General features: G+C 39.0%; 2 protein-coding genes across 7 annotated transcripts in view; both read left to right on the forward strand.

Annotated features, from left to right (window-relative positions):
- On the forward strand, positions 1-16,305 carry U2AF1 (U2 small nuclear RNA auxiliary factor 1). 3 transcript variants are annotated; one of them, XM_044442165.1, is made up of 8 exons: positions 1-107; positions 3,366-3,453; positions 7,796-7,862; positions 10,272-10,321; positions 10,865-10,963; positions 14,279-14,412; positions 14,552-14,644; positions 16,040-16,305. In XM_044442165.1, exons 1-8 carry the CDS (start codon positions 64-66, stop codon positions 16,185-16,187), a joined length of 723 nt encoding a protein of 240 aa, XP_044298100.1. In that variant the 5' UTR covers positions 1-63; the 3' UTR covers positions 16,188-16,305. The 3 variants fall into 3 exon arrangements, with proteins under 3 accessions (XP_044298100.1, XP_044298099.1, XP_044298101.1); XM_044442164.1 differs by lacking the exon at positions 7,796-7,862 and adding an exon at positions 6,988-7,054 and having other exon boundaries at positions 30-107; XM_044442166.1 differs by lacking the exons at positions 1-107; positions 3,366-3,453 and adding an exon at positions 7,036-7,054.
- Positions 16,306-20,535: 4,230 nt separating this feature from the next.
- Positions 20,536-27,188, forward strand: part of LOC123029065 (cystathionine beta-synthase-like protein) — a 38,399-nt gene continuing 31,746 nt past the window's right edge. The window contains exons 1-2 of one of the 4 annotated variants that reach the window (XM_044441567.1): positions 21,093-21,222; positions 22,660-22,772. In XM_044441567.1, the coding sequence (XP_044297502.1) occupies positions 22,743-22,772 (30 nt within the window). In that variant the 5' untranslated portion in view covers positions 21,093-21,222; positions 22,660-22,742. Of the gene's footprint in view, positions 20,554-21,092; positions 21,223-22,643; positions 22,773-27,188 lie in introns of those variants that run through there. The other 3 variants (XM_044441566.1, XM_044441568.1, XM_044441569.1) reach the window with 3 other exon arrangements.

The raw sequence follows: 27,188 nt of genomic DNA on the forward strand, positions 1-27,188 counted from the left end.
CGGTTTGTGACGTATTAGGTAGGTGCCGAGGCGTCCGGCGGTCGGCCGGGCAGGTTGTGAGAGATGGCGGAGTATCTGGCCTCCATCTTCGGAACCGAAAAAGACAAGTGAGTGGGTTCTTTCCCGCGTCTCCCGAGCATCGGTTCTGGCCTGGATAAATGCTTCTCGCAGTTAATGAGGGAGGGTGGCAGGGTCAGTGCCGGCGCCTTGGCGGGACCGTTCCAAACAATGGCCTCACACGAGGAGCCTTTTTTCCTTTCTCTCGCTGCTCTGCGCTCGTGCGCGCGCCCTCTTCCTAGCGGTAGAGGCCCCAAGCGCGCGAAACCTTCACCCCTTCTTCCGTTGTTGGCGAGGGCTGCCTCGTGCAAGCCCGAGACGGCCTCTGGATGGGAGCCTGTTGCCGCGCGGGCGCGCGCTTCCCCGCATGTGTCTGAAGGGAGAGCGCGCGGCGCCAGTCGCGCGGGCACGCGCACTTCTTCCGGAAAAGAGGCGCCGAGGGCGGGCTGGCGACCGCGAGAAGTTCTTCGAGCCGCTTTTCTCTCCCCTCGCCCTCGTGAAGTGCAGTGCGGCACAGGAGAAGAGTATCAGTGGGAAATTATAATCAGGGTGGCATAATTTTGGATGTTGATTCTTCATCTCGTAACTTCGAAATTCCAAATGAAAACCTTGGTGGGAGAAATCTTACCCATGGGACCTTCCTATACCTCCACGCGCACCTCAAACCCCCCCCCCCCGGCAAGCTTAGCAACTTCCCTGTAGCATATTTCACTTTTTTCAAGCGGAAAATAAGAACTTAAACTTTTCGCTCTGTAAGGGGCTTTTTGCGGACTTTTAATGAACCTTTTGAGACTTTTGAAATCTCTTTTAAAAGTTTAAGTGCTGTTCTTACTGATTTAATATGCAGTGATATTTTTCTTATAATTTTAGCTGAAATTTTATATTTGTATAATTATGTGCACTCTGTATAAATGTACAGTAGAGAACTTTATGTGATAGTAGAATGATACTGATAAATGAATAAATTGGTTACTACCTCAATAAAGGTATTCAAGGTGAGGTGTGTAAATGTTCAAACAGGTATTTTAAACTTTTTGGTAAAACACAACAGCAACAGACAGTAAAGGCAGATACCAGAAAAAACCCAATTATGGAGTCTTGCAGCCCTTGTATATGAGTGTTATTTTCCTCTGCACTAACCTGCAGCAGTAACAGGACGTAAGCAAGCCACAATCTATTTAAAGTAAAGACACTCCTGCTGCACTTCACAAATTTAGTTGCTGATGGGGAAGATGCAGTAGACCTAAATACTCATTTTCCCTAATGGGGCTAAGGCACAGTAAAGCAGTGAAAACCTGCTGTTTTGGTCATCCAGCCAGGTTGCTGTCTTTCACACCGCCTCTGTATGGGTGGTGAAAACAGTATTTTCTAATCATAATCTCTTTTGCTTCCTCTGCTCCCCAGGCATATAAGTCTGTCATACCAAAAACAATTCCCTTCGTCCCTCCAAAAAACAAAACCTCGTAGCTCATAGGCTTTTCTACTGAGTTGCCCCAGCAGCCCTCCCTGCATCTCTTGGACGAACTGAAAAGGAGGACCCTATATATGTTACTCCAACCCAAATGCTATAAGTGCTGCTACTGTGGAACATGGGGTAGACAAGTTGTGACTCCCAAATATGTTGACCAACTAGTCCCATTGGCTGCTCAGAGAATACATAGGTGGCTTTTAAACAAATAATCCCTTAGCATTAGTTAGGCCTGATGAGAATTTTAGGCTAAAAAGCAGAAGTGCTGTAAGTTGACCATTCATGTAATTAATGAACAGAATTATTGTTTGCACTTAGTTAAAGCAACAGCGAAACAAAAGCATCCTCGAGGATATTCTCACTCGTACTCTTGCTTAAGATAGTTGGCTGCATTAGAAACCGCCCTCTGTGCTTCCCAAGCTAGTATTGCCTTGCAACACCAAAATGCAAAAAGTCTTTCATTTGCAAATATGCTCTTAATTCTCATATATGCAGGGATCTTTGCACATGCAGCAATTATGATGTGCATCTGTATCCATGCCTAAGGAAGGATTGTGAAAAGCAAAACTGAACTTGATTATTGCAGGCTTGAGTTTGTGAACAAGGCCACAGCCTGTTTGCATCAAAACGGTGAATGACAGTTGTTTCATTTATTTGATTTTTATACTGTCCAGTAGCCAGAAGGTTCTAATCTTCAGCCAGCTTTTTCTCTTGCTAGTTACGGGAGTGTTCAAGCATAGATGGAAAAAAGCAAAAGCAGTTGATGTGATAATATTTTGGTAGAATTACTAAAAATTATATATTGGGGAGAAATACTTTGTTGCCTGGAATAATTAAAACATGCTTTTGATTCAAGCAACATTTATTTAAGAAATAAGCATTTTACACTATTTTCCCTGAAATATGCATTAAACATTATGTTCCTCTAGGAGCAGCCAAGCATTCTATTGTACAAATTACTGAATGGCCTCTTTAATTTTATTATGAAGCCGTATGAGTTTAGTACATAACTGCAGCCATCAAAAATATTATTTGTTAGTGTGTTGGGATTTTGTATTTCACAAATAGTACATCGAACTTGGAGACTTCCAGACATCCAGGTTCAGTTGTGGCTGGGAGGAGCATGGCAGGTGTCAGATGGACTTCTGAGCCCATCTAGTGAGGATACTGTGAAGGGAAGGAGGCCAGAGAGGCCTCTGGATAACTCATATTCTGCCCTATCCAGTTTCCTCCCTGCTCACCAGAACTACCCCTTTTTTATTCCTTCAAGGTTGCTTTTCCAGCCTTTAAGATACCGTGGTTCTCAGCATTGGCTTTGGAGATGGATGCAAGTTTGCAGTACTGTTTCCAACCTGGAAGGATTCCAAGCAGTCCTACATTTCTTTGAATGCTTGACCAGGGACTATAGGATTGTTGTCTTAGATATTTTTAATGGTATAAAAAGCAAATATAATACTTTGTTGAAATAATACATTTTGTGTGACAACTTTAGCACTTCATGAAATACTTCTGTACTTTAGTGGGAGAGTTTCTGAAGCATATATAATTTTCATTCTTGAATGTATTCTGATTATTCCTGTGGTATGTTTCTTATGACACATGAAACCCACTGTTCCTGGTTACCAAATGATTTGGAGAGTGTTACATATTTCATGAGCATGTGATATAGCACAAAGTACAAGATGTGCTCTGGCTTTGAATATGGTGTCCTTTGCTTCTAATTCTCATTAATACGTTTATCAGTAACATCATAGTTAAATATTTTGCACAGCATGCTTGTTCAGTTCATTTTTTCTACCAGTTTGATATATACATGATTTTGTTGGTTTTTTGCTTTCAGAGTCAACTGTTCTTTTTATTTCAAAATTGGAGCATGCCGCCATGGAGACCGATGTTCTCGATTGCACAACAAACCAACTTTTAGCCAGGTTTGTGTTTTTTTGTTTTTGCTTTTTGCAGAACTTTCACATACATTCATCAATGTAGCCATTACTTTCAGAGCTTCAGATCTATGAATACAAAATTGCAGAACATATATGTTCTTGCATTTCCTTTTATTTTTTCTCATCAGTCCCTTTAAGTTATTGTTTTCATTTGTAATTATTAAAATAAATGTTTCATAAATTTTGCCAATACTAGATGTCAGCCAGTGGTAACCTTCAGGGTGATATTTGGCATAGAAAACGGTCATTTTAAAAAACCTGGCTCAAATATACAAGTTTTCTAACTAGTCCAAAATTGCCTTTGGCTTTTGCCAGGTAAAATTTCTGTGAAATAGCAAAATGTACAAATTCCTATACTCCAAGAAAAGCTGGCATTTGCAAATACTTCATTTCACCAGATGTAAGAGGTATGAACTATGACGTGTGGTATACCCATCAAGCCCTATTGAGTAAAGGTCTCTGCAGCAGTGCCTTGTGATAGTGTTTAATTATGCTTATAGCAGCGTAATTAGTTTTAACACAGTTAAAATAACATGCATAGCCTAGCATGTTCACATTTAAACTGGGTGTGATGATCAAGTTAGTGTTGTTTCCAGTACCGTACACATCTTACCATCATATGTTTATCTTACCTTATTAAACACTGAATTGCTTTCTTAAATATGCACACTATCTTACATCTTCCCTTTTTATTTAAATTGCAAAAGTATGTTTGCAATTTAAATACAAACATACTTTTTTAAAATTCTCAAATACTTTCACCTGATAGGAAGGGAAATCTTATGGAGGTTTCTGTGGTGAAGGAGCCACCTTTTTCTAAGCTATATTGGCTCAGACCAACCAAGGCTGCCCTCCCTCTTCCAGGTTCTTAAAAAAAAATCCTACCATTGACAGAAATTGGAGAGGATTTCATTATGCCACCTTCAAGGCTGGCGTAGATTTTACAATAGAGTTTGAGGAAGTGGGTGGGCTTAGATTCAGCAGATTCATGGCCTGCTCTGTTCCATCCTTGGGACACTTTTGAGACACCATTTCACCCTGTTGTTGGAAGGTACATCTGTACTGGTGGAACTGCAATTCTAGAACATCCTATTTAAGGCCTGTTGATGGTCTGTAGGAATGCAGCCTTAAGGTATAATACTTGAGGTATAAAAAGAACCCGTAAAGGATAATGTTTACATTGGCAGATGTACAAGGCAAAACCCCCTCTTACTACTCAATTAGCTAACACTGAACATTCATTTAAATTTAGTAGAATAAACTTAATTTTATTTTTTAATGTTTATATTCTTTCCAATAACAAAAGCTATGCAGGCAGTTCATACATAACAAACTGAACCATAAACTACAATATGAAAGTAAAACAGCAGCAGACTAAAAGCAGCTTTACAGAATAATATGAGTCCGGCAGATCTGAAAAGTAGTTTAGCAAGTATGATTGAAAAGCCTGGAATAAAATATATGTATTAATATAGCATGAAAGTACTGTAATGTGGGTACCAAGTGAGCCTCCCTGGAAAGGTTTTTATAACTCTGGAACTGCAACTGAAAAAGCACTCTAGTAGCCATCTGCCAGACCTTAATTTGTAGGAATATTACGCACTTTTTATTGTGAAAGGAAACAGTTCTTCAAGTTTCCTGGCTCCAAGCCATTTAGAACTTTAAAGATTAATAGAAGAACTTTAAATTGGGCCTGGAAAGGGATGGAAGCCAGTTCTGGCATTGGCAAAGCATTTGTGTAATATGATCATATCCTCCATCTTTAAAATCTTTGTTGCCCTATTTTGGATCAGCCAGATTTCTCATTTCAAAGACATCCCCACATTTAATGCATTCCAATTTTTTTTCCTGAGAAATAGAGATTAACAAATTTAAAGCAATTCTTAATGAGTTATATTTTCAGCCTTGCACATGTATCTTAATAATGTTTTTAATGTTGATAAATCACTAATATAATAGTATATAAAGTTGTGCTGGTGCCAGGAATTTAGATATTTTGACCTGAATATTTATATAGTAAGGCAGAAGTTCAGTCAGTAATAATACTTGCAATTTAACATTTATATGAACAGCAGATGGAATGATTGTCTTCAGTAATTTTTTGTGCCTTTACAGTTCAGTCAAGGGCATTATGCTTGTGACTGTAAGATTTTTTGTAAAGATATTATTGAAATTTTTATAGTATTATCAAGGGGATGTCCATATCAGCAGTTATGATTAATAGAATGTTTAAGATTCTATTAATGGTAATCCAGAATATATTATACATTGAGGGCTTTTACTGGTATCTGTTAAGATCACTAACAGTTGCTAGATGTGGAGGTAAATCTGTATCTTGCATTTTAACTAAAATAATTTTCAAATCTCTTACTCATTCATATGTATCAAAACAATAGTTAGAGTATTAGTTAACAATCTAATTTGATACCCAGAAATAAGTAGTTTAGGATAATTCTATCCAACATAATTAAAAATAAATGGTTTGATTTATTTGGCTGTGGTATAAGATGTTGGATACAGAACAAACAATGATTATAATTTGTGTTTTTACTGCCACTGCAGAAATCACGTTACTTGAACAAAATGTTTTAAAAGAGTACAATGTAGTTTCTTGCCAGCGTGCACAAAAATAGGATATTGTTGGTAAGAATCAGTTACAAGCATTGATTTGAGATAGTCTAGATAACAGTCAGAAAACATAGATATATTTTTCCTTTATTGTGGATATGGACCAGGGGTTAACACTGGCTGGTTTTATAATAAGAAATAAGCTCTGGAAATGCAGCAGAGTATATTCAGTTTGAATGAAAACTCATACAAACTAACATTTTAATTAAGTAACATTGAGCTACTTACACTAATATGGACATTACAACTCTGAGATGTTAGATTACTAACTTAAACATGGTTTGTTTTTTCAGACAACTTGATATTAAGAAGAACGGTACAAATGTAAGGTTTCAAGTCTGCCTGGGCAAATTCTTCAAGTAGAAAGCACAAAGGCTGAAAGGATATTTTTTCATTAAAGCTCTGCAAAAAGTGAACATTTAGAAACTCATATTATTTAAACAGAAATTCCACCAATAAAATGCTTGATAAGAGAAAGTAGAGAGACTCCTTGTGGCAGAGGCCTTTTGATAAAATTGCACTCCATAATGTGGGCACAGTGCAGTACCTTTTTATGATTCCCTTTAAAATTAGATGAAAATAGACTTTTGCATACTGCATAATGAAATTACCAAGATTTATACGGCTGATTCCATTTTTAGGACCTGAGCTGAGAATAACTCCTTAGATCAGTGCATAGAGCAGCTTCTTGGTGAAATTAATAACTGTTTTAATAATATGAATGTTTGAATTGTGTATCAAAAACCTGATGCAAATACAGAAGAAAGTAGCATACCATCTCAAATGAATATTATATTAAGCTGTTCGCAAAAAAAAGTTGTCTCTTTGCAATTGTCTGTTATATGCACAGCAGCCAGTAGAATTCCCCTTTTTATTTTTTTTTCCCCGCAGACCATCTTGATTCAAAACATCTATCGTAATCCCCAAAACAGTGCACAGACGGCTGACGGCTCACACTGTAAGTCCCACAGTTGGAGAAATTTTTTTAAAGAATGGTGTTAAAGAGCCCATTCCTAAATATGAGAAAATCATGTTGGCTTCTGAGCTGCTGACATAAAGCTGTTGCAAACAGGACAAGTGACGGAACTCTTAACTATTAATCAAGAATTTGTTAAATGCCTAAGTATGTGCCAAAAGAATGGAAATTAATAAGGATAAACTGATCGGATATTTTTTTGTTCAGAGCCTGCTCTGTGAGGTCATGAACATCACTTTTTGTTCTGTTTAACAGGAAGCGTAAGGCATTTATCAAATATCTTGGTATTTTTTTATCTGAAAGCTTAGGCAGTTTTGCCATGTACGGTAAGTGAAATTTGTGTTTTGTTTCACCTTAACATTTCTAGGCAATAGAGATTTCATGACTACCTTATTATTGTGTGTGACAATAGAATCTAGTTCCTGACAATTTCTTAACTTTTCCATCTATTATAATTTGATGGTTTCAAGTTCAAGATTTATTAGATTCAAGTATCATTTGTTGCATTTAAAATAACGTCAATAATAAGTGTTGTGAGATCTCTATTTTTCTGATGTTATGGTGGTCCAGAAGGGTCACAAATTAAATGACACATATTTCTCTCGTGGGAGAAAATAACATTCTCTCTTTCAGCACTGAGACTCAAAGTGATCACCACAAGGAAACCAGTTTCTTGTTAAACTTATTTTCCATAATATAAAGTTGTTGCGTTTTGTATTTCAGACCATTGCCCTCTTGAACATTTACCGTAACCCTCAAAACTCTTCCCAGTCTGCTGACGGTTTGCGCTGTAAGTTCATACAAGTTCCTTCACTGGTTCCCTGGGCTTGATTGTCAGAGCTCAGTGTCAACTGAAGCTGGTCTACCATTTTTAGTTTAATGGAGCAAACTGACCACATTTTATTAACTATGCCTGAAGAATTTTTTGTCCTTCTCATACCTCATGCCCCCAAGAAATTTTGTTTCCTCTGAAAATTTGGCTGCCTGCCCATTTTATATGTATTTTTTAAAGGACCAATTTTAAAAGCATCTTTGAGCCTTTGCTCTCTTTGCCCTATCTTTACCACTGGCCTCAACCATTTCAGTGTGTTCTTGATTTGTTTAACGGTACACATCGCTGTTATTCAAAGACTAGATCAACAGCATATTAATTTAACACAAAAACCTTTCCATCTGTTTGTAGATGTTTAAATCACTTTAATTTGATCTCTTTGCATAGGTACACTTAAAATTACTTCCTTGCTTTAAAATCTGAAAATTTGAACTGATATGTTGTTTATGGGAAAGTGTGGAGATTGTCTTGAACTAATTCTTAACACTTGTGTAGTTATGACATGTGAAAATCTACTTGTCTACTGTACATCAGTAGAAGTAAGTGATTTGAAAGGGTAAATAATTGAGCTAATCTGTGATATGCTCTTGAAGCAGTTAAACAATGCAATATTAAGGGAATTTATAATTAAGCACAGTCTGCTGTTTCCATTTGCACTGCTATAGAATATATATGTGATATCTGGCATGTGCTAAATTTTCCACCTACCTGGTAATTCATATATAAACTGCATGGTCTGCTGTGAAGCTGGTCATATCTTATTGGTCCAGAGCTTACTGACTGAATGAGCATAATTACAGCAGCAAATCTCTTCAAATATTGATTTAAAAGTTCACATGTAGTATTTAAAATTTGGAGTCAATCTGGTAATTATGCTGAACAGATCAACAGCTTTTTGCTGTTTTAAGTATTGCATGGTTTGGTATAAACAGTTTAGCTAGTATTTACATTGTTTAACTATTCTACTCCCCATTGATGTCATATGATGGCACCAGTTGTGTTTAGTAGTAGTCCTCTGATGGTGTACTCTTTCAGCCTAGTGGAACACCATCACTTAATTTGGTTTGTTTAGTATTACCTTTCACAAAAAATAATTTTCTACAAGTTTAGAAAATTCACATATGGCAACAATTGATACTTTGTGAAAACCTAGACTCTTAAAAAATTGTTGGTAATGTACTATTATTATTATAGTATGATGATGATGGTTACTATTATAGTATGAGAAGGTAGATGACTCTTAAGCTATCTAGCATAATTAGGTAGTATATTTGGGACAGATAAATGCATTGTTAATAAGCTTATGATGCATTTTAAAGGGGATTACACACTGAAATCTCTCTTTGTCAAAGTTTAGCATTTATTATGATGTGTTCTTGTAATATTAATGTAGAAACAAAAGTATAGTCATAACTTCATTATCAGAGTGGGAAACTGATATTAAAATTGTCAGTTTTTAATTTTCAATGAGTTTGACTGTCATTGAATATTTCAGATGTACTTGGGAAACTAAATTTATTTGAAAGGGTAAAATGCTTTCTGTGTGCAACAAAATATGCTTTAAAGTTGTTCCATTTGATCAGTCCACTGAGGATCAGATGGATATAAATTGATCTAGGTTTAAGTCATGTGCTAAAATGCTGTAGAGCCATCAGTTTTTGCCATGCATATTGTTTGAATATATAGTTACAGCTCTCATCTACCTGTATAAGAAAAGGTGAATGAGTTGCCTGCAGTGCCAGATTAAGGGCATGGAAATAATATAGCATGACCTGCTTTAACTGCTCTGAAGAATGTGAAAGACTGAATAGATTTTGGCGCAAAATTGGGTTTCCCCCATCAGTAATCCTAGTTCTTCCAACTGAAGTAATGAAAAATATATTAGCTTAATAATTGTGTTCATTAAATTGTATGGATTGGGAGCAGTTGTAATTATATTGGCAAATTTGTAGATTATTTGCTTTTAGAAATAATTCCCTTCCAGAAGATTGCATTTCTTTATATTTGAGTTGTAGCAAACATTCTTCAAAGGCTGTTACGAAAACCTGCTACGTTAAAATTTAGACATTTATAGCTAAGGGTTTGTATTCTATGAAAGGTCAGCTTCCTTAGATTTAATGTAGGTTCTCCATGAAAGTTGCCATTGAGTTACTGATTAAAACTTGAAGAGATTGCTGTGATTTCTTTTCTTTAGGGACTTGGAGAACTGCTCATGGTTTATTCCTAATGGTTAGCTATATGTTAAAACATTTTTTACTCCAGTAGACGGCTTCTACTGACATTTCTCTAAAAAGATTTTATAATGTGCTCAAAGTCCTTTCTATAGTTAGAAAATGGGATCTAATTAATATGACTTGGTATTTGCAGGTGCTGTGAGCGATGTTGAAATGCAGGAACATTATGATGAATTCTTTGAGGTATGTTAAACTGAATAATGCTTTGAATGCTTATGTTACTGAACACTGAGCACAGTTGATAGTTGAAATGATAAACTTGAAGTTTTTCATGGGGCAAAAGAGAACCAAAAATACATCAAATATTCTTCTATAGCAGCAGAGGGCATTTGAGATACTTGTATTGAGAGTGTTTGCCTGAATCAAGTAACAGTACCAAATAAGCATTCCCCTGAATAAGTAGATTACTGAAAAGCATAATCAGTTAGACTGAGTTGTTGAAATGGTCACACTGGCTTTAGTGGGAGGTGCTAGTTCACTGGAGTTGAGTTCTATTGGTTTCAGTGGGAACTAGGTGAAACTGACTTGAACTAGATCCAAACCAATGGATATTTTTTCCAGTTTTGTTTAATTGTAATTTAAGAGTAGTTGCACTTTTAATTAACAAAGCCATTGCCAAATTTTATGTAGCCAAAGAAACAGGGCCAGAAAATGGAGTTTGAATAGTCTATATGGTTGCTTTTGCATCTAGTTGAAATACTAACAATGATTGCTTTTCTCATTCAGGAGGTCTTTACAGAAATGGAAGAAAAATATGGTGAAGTAGAAGAGATGAATGTCTGTGATAACCTTGGAGATCATCTGGTTGGAAACGTATATGTAAAGGTAAGATATAAAAACAATTCTAGATGCTCTGTTCAAAATGCAAATACCCTTTAATGTTCTGTTTTCTACATTTGAAAAGGAAATAGCAAATACTTGACTATTTCTAAAGGCTGGTCTAATCAGCCCAAAAAGAAATATAAATGAAGAAATATGAACAACATGAAATACAATCTCTTCTTATTTTAAGCTTCAGTTTCTGCCTATTTATTTATGTTTTTATAGACTGCCACAATAGCCACATGGATCTCTGGATGGTTTACACAGTTGAAAACTCAGCAAAACATAAAACCAACATATTAACAAATTTAATAATAAAACATTAATACCAATAAGCATCCACTCCAATAGCAGGGGCACAAACCTGTGACATCATATACTAACAGATTGGATAGCATCTTATTAAAATGTATCAATTAAGGTAACCTGAAATTAAAATTAAATTAGTATTAAAACTGTCAACAATTAAAATACTCAGAAAATTAAAAAAGTCTTTGCCTGGCACCAAAATGTGGACAAAGAAGGCACCTGGCACACATCTTTTATATGAGATCACATATGCCACATGTTTGGATGTTGAATGCTAAATTGTAGAGTGCTTCCATTATTTTATTTTATTTATTTTTATTTATTTATTAAAACATTTCTATGTCGCCCCTTGCCGAGGCCAGCAAGGGAGAGGCATATGTGGAACCATTGTCAGATTGGAGTTCATGTGTAGATCCCAGGACTAGATTCCATGCTGGAGATTTTTCATATGTGTCTTTATCCAGTTTCCAAGTGGCTAATACATACATAGCACAAAATTGTGTGTGACTATTTACTTATTCATTGCATTTATATCCTGTCTTTCTTCTTCTGAGGACCTAAGCTGGATAGCATAATCTTTTCTTCCTCCCAATTTTATCTTCATGACAACAACTCTGTGAGAGTTAGGTTAAGCAGAGAGTCAGTGAATGGCCCGACACCATACATTGAGCTTCACAGCTAAGTTGGGACTAGAACTCATAGGTCAGCAGTCTTAACCACTACTCCATATGGGCATTGTGTGGAACTACTCTTCATTACATCTAGTGCGAACCATTTTACTATCAATATAAATTACCAGAATTATATACTTAACAGGCACTGAAACTACTTAAAGTGATTAAAAGTGTGTTCTAGATTTTCCCTACAAATGCCCTTGTGAGGAAGGTGTATTTACACACACATACACCTCAAGAAGAACGATATCCTTGTGAAGTTTAAAACTTCAACTACATAAAGGCATTTAAAAAGCAAAAGAAATATCTACCAATGTTTTGTTTAATAGTCTATGGACTGATGCGGTTAAACATGACTCAGTTTTCAGCCATCTGCTCAGGGGAAGGGTTTTTTCAGATCTTTATATTGTTGGGAGAAGGGAATGTCTTCCAATCCAGCCTATCTTTGAAAGTGTTCTCTTCCACACCTAGGAAATTCTGCATATTGCTGCTGCATTGTGGGACTACTACTGCTCAGGCATAATTTTCCTATTCTTTTTCTGTGCCCATCACAGTATTTTGAGTAGGTTAGTGTTGTTACAGGCCATTGTTAAATTGTCTATTTTAAAAGTCAACCGAGGTAAAATAATATTCTTTTTCCTTACTGTAATCAGCTAATACTTTTATATGGACAAAATATTTCTGATTAGTTCTAACCCTAAATATCTCTTAATTCTAAAAATGAGGTCATGTTCTGAAAGAATTTTGCCTTTACCTATTCTGTGCAGATATTGTTCATGGAAAAAAATACTGAATTTCTTGACACTGGTCCTCTTGCCAGATCTTGTCTAAGAACATGCATTTTTTACTTGTTTAAGAGAGCCACTTACTGAAGGAATAAAGTATTTGCAATGGATAATTTATTCCTCAGCTTGTGTTAGCCACAAAATCTATAGGGCTTGGACAGAGTCAAATACTTGTATTGTGGCTGCATGTTGAGTAGAAGTAATTAACTGAAATTCCAGTCAGACTTCATGAATGAATGAGAACTACCTGATAGATAATCACTTTCCTTTTTTTCTAGAAATTCTGCATTTTTCATTTTATACCTAGGTAGTTGTACTATAGGTAATTTAGCCTCAGGTATTATATTTTCCATGGCATTCTGCATTCCATAGATTTAAGTATTTTTAAGCTGGTTCTTTTCCTTATTTCTTAACAAAAACTTGTCCCATGCCTATCCTTAATAAGTAAAAAGCAGCAAACAGCAAAAAGGGGATATAAAATGCAGTGGCTTGTATCCTTCCTCTGATGAAAGGCCATTTGATCCAGTGTAGGCTTCTTTATGTGGAAATTGGAAGGTTCGGGTGATTTTTGCAAATTCGTCTTCCCATAGCTCCAGTGCAACCTCCCATATGGTTCCAGACAGCCCTCTAACTTTCTGGGACAGATAGTGGCATGGGAAGGCAGACAAAGAGAGAAGGCAGAAGCGCTGAAAATTAATGCCTTTTTCCTTCCCCCTTTTGCCTGCATGAAAACTTCCAGTGCACCAAAGAGTAGAGAGTACACAGTTGCTTTTATTGGGATGTATGCAGTCTCAAAATAAAAAGAAGCAGATTAAAATAATCAGTTACAAAGACTAAAATCATGAAGAGGGGTAGTAGTGTAATTCTGGACACGCTTACTTAGATGTAAGTCCCAGAGTAGTACCAAGGTAAGTGTGTTTGAGATTGCAGCCTGAGTTACAACAACTCTACTGACATTCACTAATTTCCTTTGTAATCATCAGTTCGATATTTGAAAAGTAGAGAGTTTTGGCTTTTGAGTATATAGCAATGTAATAAATGAAGGGAGAAATAAGTGAAAAGCATCCTTGAGGATTAGCAAAAAAATTACCAAGCATAGTACACTTTAAAGACTAGCTGTTATGTTGCAGTGCAAGGCTGTCAAGGAGCAAAGCAGGTTTCCTAAGGCAAGGAGTTCCACAGCCTGAATGCAGCCATAAAAGAAGGCCCTTGCCTTTTTCAAACATTAATATGCTCATAGGTTGGTCAAAACTTTTATTAATTCCTTGGTTCATGACTTTGGGAAAGTCTAGTTTCCCAAAACTTAGTTTAGTTTTTCAGGCTTTCCATAGATTTTAATAGAGTATTCATAAATGTATTGCTGTGCTGCTTGTGCCTTTTGTTTTTTAATCTGTGTGTAGTTTTTAGTTTATACTATGTAAAATGGATCTTATCTATACTTATAAAAACTTATGAAGTGGATTCCTCGTTTTGTTGTTGGTACTCAACATCAATTCATTTCTAGATAATACATTAAGTAGAAACTTCATTTTGTCAACAAACTTTTTCAGTTTCGACGTGAAGAAGATGCAGAAAAGGCTGTGATTGACCTGAACAACCGGTGGTTTAATGGGCAGCCAATTCATGCTGAGCTTTCTCCTGTGACAGATTTCAGAGAAGCTTGCTGCCGCCAGTATGAAATGGGGTAATTAAACTGTCTTCTACAGTCTTGCTTTTTCAATTTTCTTAGAAATGCTTTTATGTGATAATGAATACCAACTGACATCAAGAAACAAACTGGATAATATTCTCTTAATCATAACCTGTATAATTCCTTTTTCCAGGGAGTGTACACGAGGAGGTTTCTGTAACTTTATGCATTTGAAACCCATTTCTCGAGAATTACGACGTGAACTGTATGGCCGCCGCCGTAAGAAGTAAGTATCTCAGTTTTGTGAAGGGAGAACTTGTAAATAAGTTATTGGAGTACTACTGATTTTGATTTGTCATATTGTATAAAGTTGAAAAGTGATGGATGGCAAAACAAGCAGTTAATGGGTAGGTTACTTCACATCCTATTTCACTTGATAATGAATAAATGCAACTATGTCTAAGGTGGGCTGTTGGGTCTGAAATACATTTCTGCTATCACATTGCTGATGAAATTCTCAGTAGCCAATAATGAGTTTCCGTAGCTTTTGGATACAACAGCATAAATATATGCTAGAAAGCTGAAACTGACTGTAGGTGTTAATAAGATGAGCCATTGATCTTTGTTAACTTTGTTGATAGAATGTCTGGTACAGTGCATCTTTAGTCTATTGTACAGACTGAGGGGAGACAAGAAAGACTATAAGAAATTTTGCAATAGTAGGATCATACTAACTGCTCTGTACTTCCATGGTACTTAGCCATGCTAGGAAGATCCATTGAAATAAAAACTGCTTCCTTCCAGGAAAAAAACTGTCTAGGATCAGGATATTGGTCTTGCTCCTTACTCTCACAGGTCTAGCTATTTCCTCATGCCACTTCAAATAAAAATGCAATCCTCTTTTATCATCAAAAAGTTAGTCATCCCATTGAAGTTCTTGGACTGTCGCCAAGAGAAAATCCCACATCTTCTCCATAATATAGGAGGTAGCCATGTTTCTGTTTTTCAAGTTTAGCATACCCATGGCAATAAAAACATGTCAGACATCCCATGCCCCGAAAATGCTTTGGGGCAGGGGGTGCTGTGTATATTAGGATTATGCCAGAACTTGCTGGACTGTATTTAGTGTAGTAGTACTATAATTGGAAGTGGTTCATCAGTCACTACATGTTTTTACTTAGCTTCATAAAATAGCCATCTCTAAGAGACTATTCGTACATTGATTTTAGGAGCTCCATGCAAGTGTTTTACTTGTGTAAGTAATGTAAAATTGGAGAAGAATGTTACAAAAAAAAGAACATGAATTCTTCATTTTTCTTGCATCCTGTTCATGGAAGGAAGGATCATATGCACCCTTCCCTTATTACACAACATACAAGTAGTAAGTTGCTAAATTAGGCAGGTGCCAACTTTTCTGGGGGTCTGACACCTAACTCTGCCATCTTCAGAGATCTGGAAGAGAGGGCAAATACTAGCCAGGACCAGTTTTTTGGTATTTAAGATTACTGACAAAAAATAGGGCAGTACCACTCGCCATACTCATGAACAAATTGCATTGTATAACATTCTTCAGTCTTTTAAAATGTCCTGCATCTGAGCATTTTTTGTTTCTGTACTCTTAACAGGTTGTTTAAGGAGAAATCTGGAATTGTTCTTCAGCTTTCATTTTTGTTTTTAACAGGCATAGATCTAGGTCAAGGTCCCGTGAGCGTCGTTCTAGATCCAGAGATCGTGGTCGTGGAGGAGGAGGTGGTGGAGGTGGAGGAGGTGGAGGCCGAGAGCGTGATAGAAGGCGGTCAAGAGATCGTGAAAGATCTGGACGATTCTGAGCCATGCTGTTTCTACCTTGTCTGTTAGAAAGTGTTGTAGTTGATTGACCAAACAAGTTCATAATGGAAATTTTTTAAAAAGATGGGCTTCTGAATAAAAATTTGTAGTGATACAGTTTTCTTTGCGTAACTGATTTCTTAATGAAAAAATATCCCTTTATCATTTTTCTGACCTTGATGGATGATTGGGGTAATAATTGCAATGTACTGCAGATGAGCTGGTTTTTACATCTGGATGTGGATGAAACAGTTAGTGTATATAATATATTAAAACATTATATACATTAAAATATTATATACATTAAATATGCTTAAGCAGTTACTTGTTTAAGTTTCCCTCTTCTGTTATGCTATTTGCTTATTTAGGCTAGCTTAGGCACATCTAAAAGATAGCTGTGCAAAGAGCATTTCTTTATTCAGTCAAAAGGCTTAGTTGCATTACCTGTATGTTTCTTTGTTACTAAGAAATCTGTGCTCTGTGAATGTGGCATTTCCAATAAATCCAATTTTTGAATTAAAAATTTAAAGCCTATTCTCTAAGCACCCTTCAGTAGTTGCTGCTGCCACCTGTGCCAAAATTCATAGGGTTTTTTTTTTTATTAAAGCTCGTTTGGGGGAGGGGATTGGGGGGGTCTGTCTTGCAAGGAGTTTTAACCTGATGTTAAAAGTTTTACTTGAAGCAAATTGCCTTGCAGTGGTAGTGTGTGGATTCTTAGGCCAGTCCTAGAAGTCTCCAAGGGTTACTAGTTCACCTGCACTGCATGCTGCCTCATTTTATTTATGAACTTGTATACAGCTCTTCAATCACTTTGTTTCCAGAGTGAAACAATTCAGAACAGACATCTGTGGAACAGCATCTGGAAGGAAATATTATCAAGGCTGCCCCTGCCTGGCTGTCCTCAGAAATAGTCCCATTTCATCTCCCAGTAAATCTAGCAATATAAATGCTTGAAATGGTATGCACCATTTCCCTGTCCAAAATGAACTTGACTGGCTCTCTGAGAACAGTACTAGTGTGTCACCAAGATGTTGCCAGCAGAAAGGTTTAAACAATACTAGGTTGCTGTTTTCAGCAGTCATCAATCTGCAAGCTTGGTTCGAGCTTGACGCTGTTTCTGTACATGCACATGTGCACACACATTCTATGCTGAAAGGTGGGCCAGAGGAAAAAGCTAACTTGCCTGGTCAGCAAGTGGCAATGAAGTTTCGCACATGTGGGTATTTTACAAGTTCTCTTAGTCTTCTGCATAGTATATTTACCAGAGTTGTCTGATCTTCGTAAGAGTGTGGCTAAAGTTTCTTGACCTAGAATTCAAGAACCTTTATTAGAACTAAAATTTCACAAAATTATAAAAGCTTGTGTTTTTTCCAAACCATTGCCAGGCCCTAAAGTACAAAAAGCAGAGAAAGTGGAAGCGAAGTATGAAAGCTTGATCATGAGTCCTGCAGGACAGTCTCAAAAACAAAGTCTGAATTAGTCGCTGGTGTTGCAAGTATCAGATTATATGTCTTTTTTTTTTTGGCATAATGGAAGTATGGATAACTGCCACACAGCTGATATAAGTAGCACCTATTAGCAGATGAATTTGAACCTTGACATTGTCTTTACAATTTACAATACAGCACAAAGAATGACTACATGCATTATACATGGATAAACAGTTCTTTGCAAAGCTGAAAAAAAACTGCAAAGGAAGTGTTTTGTATTCTTTTGAACTAATGACAGTGTAACAGTCAATACTATTGGGCTTATTTGATTCAAGGCATTCATTCTGTTCCTATTGCATTCATTTACAGTAGAAGGAAACTAATTTCATCAGACCCAGTCAATTAAAATCCAGTTTCACCTTCCCACTGCATTAATTTAAGGTCTACATTTCAGGGACAGGCTTGTACTACTGAGTGCAAGATGGGACAATTTTGTTCAGAGGTTAAATGCTTTTTCCAATACAGTATATGATATTTTCCATCATGTGTTATTACTGCTCGGGTAGGTTTGACAATCGAAGTCAGCACTTTCCAAATCCTCCACTAAGGGTGCAATCCTTTGTAAGCTTAGAAACAGACATACAATTCCCAGCATGCCCTAACCAGTTACGTTGGGAGTTGCAGGCTTTGTATAAACCTGAACTTGCAGAGGATTGCGCATTCAGTCTCATTTAAAACTCTTTTCTTCGTTGGAAGCAAACCAAAGTACCACTCAGTTGTGTTTCCAGTGTTTCCGTGGACTCAAAACGCTTATAATCGCTAGCAAATTAGCCATCTCTTCCTCATGGCCCCACGTGCGTATGAAATAAGGCAATGTCTTCCATAGTTCGTCACTTGTGAACAGTTTCTCCACCGGGGGAATTGATGTGACGCGTGGAACGGCCCTCACTCTTTTGGAGGGGAAGCGCAAGAAAAAGGTGGCAAAATGGTCCGATTGACGTAAGCCCCCCCGCTCCCCGCGCCTTATGGTTTGAACTGGATTCGCAAGTCTGCTTCGAATGCGTCTTTGCCGGGAAGAGGCGACTCGTCTCGCCTTCGTGCTGCAACGAGCGATCCTGGGATGAGTCAGCAGCAAGCATGGCCGTGGCTCGATAGGCAAACCCGGCTCGAGATGGCCGGTAGCTCAAGCCTTGTTCGTAATTTCTGGGCAATGACTCCGTTTGCAACCCACCCGCTTCAGCAGAAAGCCTGCAAAGGGGATCGTGCGACACTTGGTGGCTCAAGAGCAGCCCTTCTGGGAGACTGGCGATCGGAAGAACGCAAGCCTGGGACGCACATACCCCCGCCCCACCCACGCACCCACGCACACACACCCACCCCTGGACAGACAGACTTGAAAAGGAAAGAGAGAGAGAGAGAGAGAGAGGTGGAGCGAAGCATGCCTTCCGGTGTAATTGGACATCTTAGAGGGGAAAACGAGCGACACACCCGCGTGCAAGGAAGTGCTGCCTGGGAGGCGGCGGGCGTAGGATGCGACGCACGTCCATTGCTCACGCTTCCTGCCCCGCCCTCCACCGCCTTTTTACTGGACTCCCAAACCTGATGAAGCGTTCTGGAGAACTTCGAAATTGTGCGCGTTTTTGTGGCATGGAGGTCGGTCTGAATAAAGGCATTGCCTGGCTTTGGATTGTGGACATTTGTTGTGATACCAGCTTTCCTGGATTACAGCCCATTCCATCAGATGTATTATCCAACATTACAGATTATATGTATACATGGCGGGGGGATGTATAGAATGAGGTCAGAGCAAAATGACATTACCTCACTGTTTCCAGTCCTCCACCTCCAACAATGTGTGTTGCCTGTTACTGTACTCCATGAAACTTACGCCATAATAACCCTCTTAGGGCTCAATTATATGCATGTTTTGACAGAAAAAAGTTTTCAAGCCCTGGCATTCTTCAGGCTTGTATTGCGTACCTGCACAGGGAAGGAGAAAGGTGTGGGCCTGAGGAGACCTGATCATTTGTGCATGCACAAACTTGCGCATGGTGCATGTGAAGTTCAGCAGAGCACAGAACTGTAGGAGCTGAGTGTGTAAGTGGAACACATGCTGCCACTGATAGCATTTACTCCCTTGGTGATTACGCATGTAAGCTGCTGGAGCTGGACTGAAAGATGTCATCTTCTTTGGCCTTGATCCCCCCAACTCAGGGAACGACTGATGAGGATGTAGCTTAACTGGGTTTCTTGGAGGGGGACACCCTGATGCAATCTTTCCCATCCGCAGAGGAGTCGCAGCTACAGAATAAGCAAATGATCAACAGCTCTTGAAAGGGGATGCGGCTAGCACTGCTAGTCCAGAACATTCCATCTTCATAAAGCCCCAGAGAGATAACAGTTCTTCCTATGTGCATTCCAGCCAGCCTAGATTTGTCTAGGTGGGTTCTGAGAGACTCAGCTTGGCCAGGACTTGCCTTGTGATCTTGCACAGACTAACTTGACTCTGCTTTCTTGGATATAGTCCAGCCCTTCAAGAAAGTGCCATTGCTCAATATTGGCCCCTGGGAACCTTGCACTAAATTTAGCTTAGTGACTAAGCTAAATGAAGCAGGAGTTTGTAGGAGTTAGGACACAGGCGAAGGACTGCTTCAGTGGACAGGCTGTGGCTGCCTAAAGCTTATCATGTAAAAAACCATGAGTAAGAATGCTAATTGAATTATTAAAGTGGTACTTTGAGCAAGGGCTTGGATCTTATTAGCCTGATGAGAGAGTGAGACAGCTGCTTTGAGAAGAAGGTTGGGGACAGGATGAGCAGAAGTTGTATATGCCTTGCAGTCTGCCTTGCAGTCTGCTGTAGCAGCAGATGTTCCTCTGTTGACTACTGTTGAAGTAACTTTTAAGCGGGTGTTTGCTCAGCTTCTCTACATGGAACATGGTGAGCTGCTGATACCATTTTTATTTTATTCTTGCTCAGAGAGCAAAGTATCTTGGGCTGGCCCTTCCTGCCTAGACAGGCTTATAGGGAAGTAATCATATTTGCTATTATAGGAAGCACTTGAAGGGCATTAAAAACATCATCACCACATTTTCCCACGTAAGACCTGAGTTTGAATGCAGGTGACCACCTGGCTTTGTTTCAACTTTTGGGGAAGATGGGAAAGGATGCTGCTAAATTAGTGCAACGAGAAACTCTGAGTTTCCTCCTCCGCCTTCCATCAGCAGCCACTGCCGCTTCTACCACTCCGGAGACAGATGGCTAAGTCATCAAAAATAACCAGGCAATGTAGTCTGCACACAAAAGAACTGCTTCTCTATATTTTCTTGAGTGTTCTGAGGCCTATCGCGCGGGGTGAGGAAGCAAATTGCGCAGGCTGCAGCAGGACTGACACACTGCTTTCTCATTGGCTCTTTGCGTCCCCCTTACGCCCTCATTCTAGCCAATCATCATCGACTGTTTCCCTAAAACCTAAAGAGGGTTGGAAAGTATACTCACTCACGGTGAGCACCCCGTTAGACAAAACAGGTGCTGCCTCTCCGATCCGGGGAGGCTTTTTTCCATCTACGCACCGAGTCCGCTTCCCTTTTCTTCCTTTCAGTCCGCTAAGTAAGTCCTAGCAGCAGCGTCAGGAGGAGGAAAGCCCCCTCCCCTGCCCGTGGTAGCTAAGTAGCGGGGTGGGATGCGGTTGTGCGTTCATTCTGACGGCGGTTGGGATGGCGTAGGGGCAGCGCTGGCTCGTAATGTACAAATTGCTTGAAAGGGCTCCTTTGTTAGGGTCAGGTCTGTGCTGGGCATTTCGTCCTGAGCCGTGGGGCGCGTCTGACTCTTCTTGTTTTACTTTCGATTGCATCATCCCTGTGCCAGGGAGGTGAGCTAAATGCAGTACTGTAGTGCAGGTGACAAATTTAATTTCCTTCTCTCTTGATTTGGTTAAAGATGTTGTGTTTCTTCTTTTCCCTTTGCAGGGCCAGGATAGTTGTCAGGACGATGATTGAGGGTAAAAGTTTTACAGGAGAGGGAGAAAAAAATTATACCTTTTGGAAATGTTTTTTCTCCTGCCCACTTATTAAAGCAAAATGAAATAAAAACATGCCACAAAACATTGGTACATTAGTGGGAGAACAGCAAGAGTGGGAGGGGGCTATTATTCCCTTGGGCATCTGATTGGGAAAGGAGACATTGCACTAGATAAACCTTCAGTCTAATCCCAGTAGGGTTCTCTTTAGACTTTTGGAAATGATGCAGTCCTAGGCCTTTAACTCAAAATTCCCATTGAATTCAGTTGGGCTCGCTCCCAAGTACTTGTATATAACATTGCAGCCTATGGGGCTTACTTTTGAAGATCACTACAAGGCTTTTGAACAAGTTAGTCCTTGAGCCACTTGCACACTGTTAGTATCATTAATGTGGGATAGAACATGGCAATAAATTTTGCAATACTAACATACTGTAGACCTATTTAAGAAAAAAATAAAAGCAACTGGAGCCTTAAGTGAATATGCCATCAGTTTGGAATGCATCTCTATGCTAAAACATGTAATTGACAATGAAAGCAGAGTAATTTTCATATCAGATGTGAAGCCTACCTGATAAAGTTTTTTGCATTCAAGCTACCTTTGTGGGAATGCAAATACTGAATTAAGAATCAGTTCACATGTATGAACTAGCTTCCTTTTAGTCTGGTCTTGCTGAAACTTCCACTGTTTAGAAACAGGATCTGCCTTTAGCATCTTCTGCAGGCTCAAGTTACAAATAGCTTTTTGCAGATAAGATGGTTGGAGAGCTTTTCCTCAAGGGTTCAGGTCAGAGGTCAAACAGTGCTGGATAGATTTTACTCTGGCAGAATTCCAAGGATTTTTTTTTAATTCCCTTTCTCTTAAAGGGGTGCATTCATACAGGATTTCTCCACCCCCATTCTGCTTGGAAATTTTTAATCTGAGGTTTTATAGATGAGATTACCTTTTATTGTAGGTACTCCATGTATATGTTGCAGGTATTTCCTTATCAGATATTTTGTGTCATAATAGGCCATTGTATTTTTAGTAATGGGCTCATCATGAGTATATTTATGAGCAACTGAAGAAAATGAGATCAGCATCGGAAATCATTGTGGCTTGAGAGTCTGAATGGCTGGGCCTACCTATGTTTACTCAAATGTAAGTCCCACTGCATTAGGTGGAAATTGCATGTAAATGTGTATGAGGTTACGGCTTTGAAATAAATTGCATGTTATTACTGTAAGTGCTGTACAGACAAATAAAATGCTGTAGTGCTACAGAAGTAAATCTCTTACAGATGTACAAATTAACAGTGAACAGTACATTACCTCCCTGTTTTGTATATACTTTATCTGGTTACATTTTGTTCCTGTTTGCACTTGCCAGATAATGTTCACCCTTGGTATTAAGCTGTTACTTTTTTCTTTTTTATACAGGCTGTATATAACTCCTACATCTGTGAAGATGCATTTTGGGGTGGATGGGTGGGCGTGACTCATGAACAACAAATGAGCGTCACTTGGTGCACCCTTTCCAAAATTCATCTTCAGAAATGTGCTAGAGGCTAAAACTTTAACACTGTTCTCTTGCATAATATAATTACCATTCTCTTGCATAATAACATAATTGCCAAACAGGAGATGGGGAAGTGAGATCATGCCTGCCTTTCCTTAGCCATGCCCTATTTTTTCACCTGTTTAACGGATTTATTTTAAAAGCTCTTTGAGCATCGTCTACATATTCTGCTGAAGGGGGGGGGGGTGTAAGTAAAACTTAATGTCTCTAGTGTTTATAGGCACAAGCAGGATTCCTGATATCCTACATTCAGCCCAGACTGAAAGTGCACAGGTTGCAGGTGGGGCCAACAGACATAATCTTGCTCCCTTTCCAGGCATTCAGTGAATATGTTAAAGTGAGAACCAGGGCTTCTACCTTTTGTGAACTGATCAAGCAGGTGCAGGTCACAATTCATCATATCAGGAATAATGTGATCAATTAGAGTATTTGGACATAACTGAATTCTCAATTTTCAAACACAGCAACAACATCTGATTGTTTTCTCCACAACTTCTGCCATTGTATTTGCATTGGATGTGTGTGTGGGGGTGGGGGGGGGGTCCAAAGGCTGTAATAATAGATATACCTGACATAGTCAAAAGAAAAGATTTATCTACACTTCTTGATTCTTATAAAATAATAATGCAAACCTCATCATGATTGAAACCAGAAAGGATAGGGATTGCATTAAGTTGCTGAAACATATTTTATATTATCACATCAATTTAAGGAATTCTATTTTGAGCACAGTTTATTAAGTACTGTGTGAGGCTTAAATTGCTCTTATCTGTAGAAGGAGGAGACTATCAACTGCCCTCTTGAAGAGAGTGTTGACCCTTCCCCGAAATGTGTCCATGGTATGGTTCTGTTCAGTGATACTTTGTCAAGAGTAGGGCTTTTTTGTCGTTCTGCCAGTGAGTATTAACATGTGGAAAGTAATATAACTGCAGTCTTTCAAGCTGTAAAGATAAGACATGATTTATACATAAGGTTCTCCCCTGAGTATGTAAAAACAGTGTTGTACAATACTTGTTTCTCTGATAACTGAAATCCTTTGATAAGTGATATCACTTACGGGACACAATGAGCATTAACATGTTTCATTTCATTTGATGGACTATGATAGCTCTACCTGCTTCCTGATATTCACTTGTCTGTCAGATCATTGTTTTGTGATGTGTCTTTTCAAGTACCTTTTTAGAGTTTTGTGGCCATTTTAACCTGTAAAGTCTCTTTCTGCATTTAATTCCAATATTTTGGAAGCATATCTGTGTGTTAAAACAGGGTTCTGCTTAATCTTCCAACATTACACCTTGAAAATCTTAGTCCTCTCCTTTTAGTAGTTGTTTCAAAAGGGAATTTTATTGATCATTTCACCTTCCCTCTTGACTCACAGATAAATCAGAATCTGTATTTAGATTGGCTTGCCCATTCACTTCAGGAGGAAGCCAGGCATGTCAGCCCTTTGTGCACTCGGATCTACACTCTCTTTTGAAAGTGACAGTTTTCATGGGTGCTGGAGCATGTCCTTGTGCAGGTGGATTTGTTCCTAGGAGGAGCTGAGCCCCAATATGTCAAGTGCAGCGGTTGTCCCCTGCTCATTGGGAATCCCTCTTTTGGAGCATGATACCCATTAGGGCTTATTCCAAAGGTAGGGAACTGTCCTCCACTAACATTCCCTTAGTGCTAATATGCCAGGGATGTGTGTAGGCAAAGCCAAAAATGGGTATGACCATCCCACACCTCTCATGCCTGCACGCACACATGTACATCACCTCCATTCGTCCACCCGTTGCGCACCTAAATCCAGGGAAGGGGGCTTTTCGTTTTGCCAAATGGCATCATGGGGCTACTTAAAAGCATCTTGAAGTTCAGAGCCAGAGCTGAGAACTTTGCAGACGACAACTGCAATGCATTGGAGCAGAAGAAGAGGAGCTGATAGTTGCCCAAGCTGCTTAGTGGGTACCTGGTATGGTTAAATTGTCTGCTTTGGGAAGTGTACTTATCTCCAGTATTTTCTCCTGCTATGTTTGTAAATAAAGCATATAGTTCAAAACCTCTCTAATGCTCTTTTCTGATTGATGCAGAACCCCAAATGGTGCCCCTGGGACATTCCAGTGCTCGGAGTGGTGGGGGGATCAATAGGCAACTTGCTCCTACTACTTTCTAGTCTGCTCCATCAATCTAGCTTTAACACATGGTGGCTTTTGCAGAATGAGGGATGGAATGTTTGGCTTTGGGATGTATTTCTTACTCTTGAACCCCACCTATTAAAAAGGGCCTGTCCTTGTAGCACCTATTTCCTCAAAATCTCTTCCCATGGAAACATGCTTATAATTGTGGGCTTGCTTGATGTGATCTGGGGGTAAAACAGTATCAAGAAGCTTAAAAAATAAGCATTCTAAATATAAAGCCACCACATCACATGTATAATCTGATCTCTTTCTGGCATCTTAATGTGTAATGTACTGATGGAAAAGAGAATTATGCAAATATATTAAAGACCTGCATGCCAGTTAAACTATTGTCATCTCAGGATCTCTTCTCCATGGGGTGTGTACTGAGCAATTAATCATGCATCTTAAAAAGTAAGCTGGAATAGATGGGCAGTGGCTGGGACTTAAGAAGATGTCTGCTCAGAGAGCCCCTCTAGGCACTCAAGTGTGCAGTTCTTTTTGGCACTGCGATGGGGAAAGCTCTATCCAAGGTGCTGATGGAACCTGACACTAAGAGCAGACCCCTTGCACAAATGCTCCTCAGTTGTTCTTAAGGAAGGGTCTTCGACATGGTGCCTTCAGGCACTACCTTGTGTGCACACCAAGGTTTCCACTCCCTGGCTCTGTTAAATAAACACACACCTTGGCAAATGCTGGGGCAGTCTTCTTTTCCTTCCTTTCTGGCCATGCTATTTCCATTAGCTTCCTCTTGAGCTCAGTGTTTTTCCTCATCTTGGGGCTTTAACCCAGCACTTTACCAAGACTGCTGTTTCCATTTGCAGGAGAGCTAGTATCAGAAGAGGGTGCTGGGGTGTGGAGGTGAATTGCAGCTGTAGTAAATGTGGCTGGAAAACATGGGAGAGGGCCTGAAGGATCAACACTCTGGAAAGGTCCTGCAAACTTTTGTGAGTGAGAGGGTCAGTGGCATGCAATGAATGTCTTGTGTAGTGAAGTTCTTTGACTCTAGCCCTGTTCTTTCTTTACTCTCTTGCTTTCTTATTTCCCCTTCCTTTCAGCCTCTAGCTTTGCTCTTTCTCTCCCCCTGGCCTTGCTTGTTCCCCTTTCTTAGCCTTATTATTCCTCTCCTCACTTCTGCAACCTCTTGATGGTAGCTCACCTTTGACTAGCCAGGCCCCATATAACCACAGTGTGACTATGTTCATCCTTCATGGGGGAGATATTTTGTGGTGGTGCCTGTCACAGTTTCTCAAATTCCCAAATGTGTCCACAGATTCCCAGAAGCTTGGGTACCCCAGCTTAGGGTGCTGGGAGACTTATTCAGGAGAAACATTTTTTTTTGAGATGGCCTTATTGTAATATTAAAGGAGGGAGGATACAGTTATAATGCTCAGATGTTCACAAAGTTGGTTTGGTTTTGCCTCCCCTACTCTTTTCAGTTATTTCACTTCCCCTCAGTCCTTCTGTTCCTAGGCCTGTCATAGCATTAGGCACCTTGTTAATCACTGTAGGTTGAAGTACAGAGGCAGGACAAAAATGAATCATACTCCCTTCCTGTTGAAATTTCCAGCTGTTGGCGCTAGATAACAAAATAGCATCCCAACATACTGGAAGTCAGAACTGTGTTGGGCAGCATTACTGATGGAAGACTTCTGCAGCTCATTTACCTTTCCTGTAAAATTGCTAAAAGGCATAAGGAAGGTTCTTCAGAGCAAACTCAAGCAAAATGCTTGGAGCCCTTCTAAAAGCAGCACAAATGAGGACTTGGAAGTGATGCTGAATCTGGTGGCAAGAAAACAGCTCAGATGAATACATGTAGTTAGATTCAGTTGAGCCTTCCACT

The sequence above is a fragment of the Varanus komodoensis genome, unplaced genomic scaffold, assembly GCF_004798865.1.
Source record: "Varanus komodoensis strain SLA01 unplaced genomic scaffold, ASM479886v1 scaffold4, whole genome shotgun sequence".
Lineage (NCBI taxonomy): Eukaryota > Metazoa > Chordata > Lepidosauria > Squamata > Varanidae > Varanus > Varanus komodoensis.

Excerpts from the sequence above, each read along its gene's own strand:
- U2AF1 (XM_044442165.1), top strand. The coding sequence starts at position 64 with ATGGCGGAGTATCTGGCCTCCATCTTCGGAACCGAAAAAGACAA. Across the intron at positions 3,454-7,795 it reads ACAAACCAACTTTTAGCCAG|ACCATTGCCCTCTTGAACAT; the intron begins GTTTGTGTTTTT and ends TTTGTATTTCAG. Across the intron at positions 14,413-14,551 it reads TGCCGCCAGTATGAAATGGG|GGAGTGTACACGAGGAGGTT; the intron begins GTAATTAAACTG and ends TCCTTTTTCCAG.